At 34.0% G+C, this 6115-nt stretch overlaps 1 protein-coding gene across 1 annotated transcript; it reads right to left on the reverse strand.

Moving 5' to 3' along the window:
• Positions 1–2513: 2513 nt before the first annotated feature.
• LOC134230499 (uncharacterized) lies at positions 2514–5547 on the reverse strand. Its single transcript, XM_062712337.1, has 4 exons — positions 5397–5547; positions 4925–5122; positions 3715–3900; positions 2514–2557 (listed from the first exon to the last, which is right to left on the reverse strand). The coding sequence occupies exons 1-4, from the start codon at positions 5452–5454 to the stop codon at positions 2514–2516; spliced, it is 486 nt and encodes a 161-aa protein (XP_062568321.1). The 5' UTR covers positions 5455–5547.
• Between the last annotated feature and the right edge of the window lie 568 nt (positions 5548–6115).

Genomic DNA, 6115 nt, shown 5'->3' on the forward strand with positions numbered 1-6115 from the left:
GGTCAAAATCAATAGAGCTGTTGATATCAACTGTTGAGATGTCAAACAAGCTTAGAACATCCCTCTTCACAAATACGAAGATTCTCTATCAAATACTTATTATAGATCTGTCGGTATTTTTTTTCCCAACTGTGTCAAATTCTGAATGTACAACTTTCTGACGGTAACTTTTAATTTTTATGATGGAATTTTTAACTATGTTAAATACATTCATGTAAGGTAACGTATGCCAACTACATTGCTGGGACTACAAGACGACTCGAAGAAATTGCTAAAGCGCAAACTTTACACGTGGTCACTATTTTTATGGACCTTTCTAACGCTTTTGTCTGTCTAACACGTTATGATAAAACATGCTCATTGCCGCTTATGGTCTACCTAAACCTCCTGGGTTTTTTTTCCTGGTCCTGTTATTCAAAAGATGGTTCATCCTCACTATGTCAAAGTTTTGTGATTTTGGAACTCCACACAAACCCTTGACTTAAGTTACTGTAGAAAACTACTATTTTATTTGTTCCTGGTCTAGGTCTGGACCATCAGAAAAAAGCTTTTATAGTAGATTAGTCTTGTAAACAAATATGACTCGTCTTTAAAATTTCAAGTGTCAATATTGTTGGATTTGTAACTAGTTACTTAAAATGAAACTTAAGGAATTAATTTTGGACGAACATTCTCATTACAATCACAAAAGATATGCTCTGGAGTTGGGCCATTTGAAAACGATGTATTTGAAAAATATATTCTCATTGGTTAGCTTATAATTACCCATAACGCCATGTGTAACCACAAGCCTGTCAAGGGAAAAGTAGCACTTGGATTTGAAATTTTGCAACAGGCAGCAAAAATAGAATTGTATATCTTACAGTAGTCTATTTGTGTTCCAAATTATATTGAAATCAGACCAAAATTGGAGGAGGGTAGCGTTTAAAAAGAATTTCACAAAAAATTCTATATTAAGTAACCATGGCAACACCGTTCATCGAAATCGAAAACCGATACACAGAATAATGTATCTTAGTGTAGTCTACTTGAGTGCCAAATTTAATGAAATCGGACCAAAACTATAGGAGGAGTAGCGTTTTAAAGGAATTTCACAAGTTTCTATTTTTAGTAACAATGGCAACACCGATCATTGAAATCAAAAACCGATGCACATATTTATGAAACGTAATGTAGTCTACTTTTGTGCCAAGTTATATTGAAATCAGACTAAAACTGTAGGAGAAGTAGCGTTTTAAAGGAATTTTCACAGAAAATCTATTTTTAGTAACCATGACAACACCGTTCATTGAAATCGGAAACCGATGCACTAAAATATGTATCTTAGTTTAGTCTGTGTGGCAAGTCGTACTGAAATCAAACCAAAACTGTAGGAGGAGTAGCGTTGTAAAGAATTTCACCAACAAATATATTTTTAGTAACAATGGCAACACCGTTAATCGAAATTAAAAACCGATGCATTAATTTATCTATCTGGATGTATCCTTCCGGCAGACGTGGAGCTGGTCCTTCGGATGAGACCGTATAAACCGAGGTTCCGTGTCGCAGTAGGAGCTGGCACGAAAAAGATCCCTTCCTGCTCAATGGCCCTGAGAGCCGAGTATAGGACAAAATTTGCAGCTCTCCACCGGCAAGTTTTGGCGTCTCCATTTGAGTGAAAAATTCTCGAGAAGGACGTAAAGATTTTATAATAGCGAGCTCAATAGACTAACGTGTAAGAACAGAGGAAATTCGCAATGAAATCTGTACATACGTCAGGCAAATTTTTCTGTAAAACATTCCCAGAATTTCTTTACTACCCAATGTCCTTTGCGCGAATAAATATATAAATAAATAATAACGTAAACAGAGTTTCAGTTTGTAGAAATCTTTCAAAGAAACAAATCAAAGTACTCAGAAGTACAGAGAGCCGGGCTCATTTACAGAGTAGAATGAATTTCTTACATGAATCACGTTTATATTCTGATGAAAAAATTATTTTAAAACTATCAATATAAATGATAAGACACTGACAATGAGTTTTACAATCCTCATATCACGGTCCGATTTTGTCAGAATCAGAATTAATCTGATACCGCAGCTGAATGTAAACAAACAGGCCAGTCTGGTTCCCTCTCCTGCTTTACCTCGTATGTGTAGAGAACTACATGTACGATAGTACTGATTATCAAAATTCCTTACGCTAATGAACTATGTTCTTTGACTTAAGACTAAAGTTTTCAAAGTCATTACTACTAATGTTTATTTATATAGATAAAACTTCGACTCTGCAATGTTTTTCGACCAATATTGCACTAGGTCTGTAGTTTCAACCAGACGCTCGGCTGTCTCCGTAAGCTCCGACGAGCTCCGTGACGTCATGTGACGTCACAGCTACAGTAGTCGAGATGTCTCGTGTGGCTTGATGTTTGAAGTGGCTGATCAAATTTTTTAAGTGTTTTGGATAGTACAACTGTGCTCGCCCCAACGGTCACACCGTAAAACATATTAATGCTGTAAGCTATAACAGAAACTTAAACAATGTCTTTGACAAAAGCTACCATGAACAGTTTTAAACCTGTGGGAGGAAAAAAATTGACAGATACTTTTGAATACGGCTACATAATTATCTCACCAGCATGTCATTGTGCAATAAAGTCGTCAGCATTTTATTTGTCCTCTGAACTTGTGAAACGTTTTGAATGGCAGTCCTATCGATAAATATTAACATTAAACAAAGCTTTAGTGCAGCTATCAGCTATGGACTTTGCAAATCTACCTTCGTTACCCGCCATGTTCCAATCTCTCACCAGAGGGCGCGCTCCGCTTACACCTCTGTTGTCGTCTAAAAAGTAGCGCGGGTTGTCAAATTATTATTTGTCGACAAAAATTGTTAGACATTGATTGTTTTGTATTATTTCTCAATGACGTTACGTGTTTTAAGCTCTCTGGTAGTAAATATTTCCTGACTTTGTCTCTTTGGTTTCAAAATGTAAATGTGTGTAAAAATTCAGAACAAAATAGTGCCGTATATACTGTTTTTTTTTAACATATATATATTTTGAAAGAACAAAAGAAGTGCTACAGATTGATATTTCTAATTTCATTAAAAAAAAATACCAAGTTGGTGGAAATCTATAATTTATTTTCGTTTTACAAGATTCTTGTAATTTAGACGATAACAGAGGTGTTGGAGCGATGAGCGTAAAACGCCCTCTGGTGAGAGATTGGCCATGTTCATCTAAAACCGGAAGTACGAGTTCGTAAATTTGAAATATCGATCCCGACTCAAATTTGACATCGGAAAGGAAAAAAATCTGTTTTTCTCAATTTTATTTTTTTTCTGAAAATTCAAAAACTTGAGCGGCGGATTTGTAAACCTAAAAATAAAGAAATGCTGGCCTAATTTAAGTTTCTATTTCTATACAACGGAAACTATATTTAAAACAAAAACAAAAGGATTTTTCCGAGAGTTTCACATTACGACCTCAAAAATTACACAAGTACTAAAGCTAGACGCATTTTATAGTTCCTAGAACAAAAGGTAAAACACTGGACTGGCTGACATGATTTAAGTTAATTTTAAGTAACAACTACTTTTTAAAACTTTAAAAAGCAACAATCAGTTCAACTATAATCAAATACCTCTCTCAATTTTATTTCTGGTCTTCTGTCAATCGGTCGATATCATTTTTTTTAGTCTAATGACCTACAGATTGCTTAGTTGAAACTTACCTTTGAAGGAGAATTCATACAGTCGAAGATCTCCCTGGTTTGTTCTGGCTAACGTTAAAGATTTTCCTTTTAGCTGTTTAAAACAACACTTTGTAATATTGTTCGATAAGTGTAAAGTATTCAAGCTAAATCTGGTGCAATACAGTTCAAGTTCATCATCTGTATGAACGGACAAAGAATATTGACCTACAAATGAAATGCATTAAAGAATTCAGAAATATTATACGTTATAGCAATAAATGTATTATAAATGACTCAATTCAACTCAGAGACAATCTAGTTTTTCAATGATACGAAAAAAATTACATGTATTTAAAAAGCTTGGAATTCTTCTGTAGATTTTTTTTCTTGAAAGGGACAAATGTTGTTATTTCATATATATTGTGAATCCTAAGAAATATCAAAACATTTCCAGTTTTGAAACGGTTTCAAAATGGCAATATTTTATCTTAATATCTTTGTGTAAGAACGTCAGAACCGATAGTGGTTCTTTATATTTCTTCAATTTCTTTTCATTTAAACAGAATTCGTTTGAGTAAAGGGGGTATTTTTGACAATTTTTTTTACGTTTTTGACACAGTGTCATGAGCTCAAAAACATTTGAAATAAGTAGTCTAACCCCTCCTCTCAAAATTTAAAAGATAAAAGGTTAAATAACCTGTTCAGAATTTATATCAAAAAGGACGTCTATGGTTAATATTACATAGTTTATATCGCTGGAGTTCTTAACCAACGTTTCATGATAAACACTACACATATTAAACGGCAAAGACTTTACTCTAATATTTCGAAAAATATGCTGTATATCGGCACAATGGTTGGTAAAAAAGGTATTTTACAAAAGCCAAATTGATATGTAATGTGTGCAAAATGTCAAATCAGAATCTCGTACAGTTACCAATATACATATAATTATAAAGTAAGGCTAACTGATTGACAGACGGACGGACAAAAAGATGTCGAGAAAATTTATTATTAAGCCCACTATGAAGGTGATGCAAAAAAAGTAGCGACAAATTTGAATCTATATACTAAATCTTAGTAAATAGCAGATTATTAACGACTGTGTGGTGTTGTATTAGAGCGTTTGCCTAGACTAGAGTTGCAAAGTAAGAAGTTCGTCCTTACGTGGCGGGTTCAAAAATAACCCTCTGTGCTTTTAGTTAAGAAATCTAAATTTAAACCTAAAAATAAACAGACATTTAAACACCTGGTTTTATAAGGATGGTAAAACAGGAGAACGTCCTTTCTGAATCAAAAGTTATCTTCCAGTAGTTATTCACACCATCCTCAGTGACAGTAAATGTGTAGGGATCGCCGTCAACAGCCCAGGACGCATCCACAGAATTTACCCTTTTACCAGGCACAGAAGACTGTGAAACTGACTTATACTGCAGGGCTGCTAGTCCTGATACAAGATAAAGCAAATGGTATAAAATAGAAGCATAAAACATTTTATATGCTATTAAAAAATATCTTTATAATGATGAAATAATTTAAAGTTAAACAGTAATTATTTTCTACATTATAAATATTACACAAATTGAAATGAGTAACGAAGTCTTTAATTAAAAGAATTTTATTTGACATTGGCATTTACATTGTCTAGAGTTGGTAAAACACCACCTTTTACCCCACATTGAAAGATGCATAAATGAATAGGAAAAATGATCAAAACTTACTGCCTATGGTAAAATATATCAAATTAAAAACGACAAATGTTTCGCTTCCCGATTTCATGGCTCCTTCTACATAAAGTCTTTCAAAGAGATACAAATCACAAAAATAATTAAGTGAGCATCATTGAGTACAACTTCCTTACTTCCTTCCTTATTTGTTGATAATTTTTTTCATTTAATTTATACACTTTTTAATAACTTGATGAAGGTCCAAGCAAGCCAAGGAGATCAAATTCTGAAAAGAAATTTAATACTTTTTAAGTCTTTACATTAATGAAAATCCCTGATACAGTGATTGGATTGAAAATACGCAAACGGAAGTTCCAGTAATAAAACACAGACGTCCCTTGAGCCAATACAAATTCTTAGCAGAACGGGCACATAACTCTAAATATACCGGGGAAGCATACCCTATCGGTCGCTAACACCCACCGCGTCATTCTTGTCAGGGTCGGACAAACGGAAGCCTTTTCTTTGTTTAGATCATAATGTGAAGACATCTTTTAAAGCTAAGTCTAATATACGAGCGTTTGGAATCGGTTTTTTTTTTTTGATAGATTGCAAAATAATTGTTCATCAAGCGTTTCATTGAGTCATCAGCTGGACTGAAACAGTGATGATTTTGGAAGCAGCGCACTGCCGTTGATTTGGGGAATTCGTTGCATGTTTTTTGAATTTGTGTTAGCGTGACAGTGTGTTGTGTGAACTTGTGTTAGCCTGAC

The sequence above is a fragment of the Saccostrea cucullata genome, unplaced genomic scaffold (assembly GCF_032062105.1).
Source record: "Saccostrea cucullata isolate Sc308-1 unplaced genomic scaffold, CSIRO_AGI_Scuc_v1 ctg4833, whole genome shotgun sequence".
Lineage (NCBI taxonomy): Eukaryota > Metazoa > Mollusca > Bivalvia > Ostreida > Ostreidae > Saccostrea > Saccostrea cuccullata.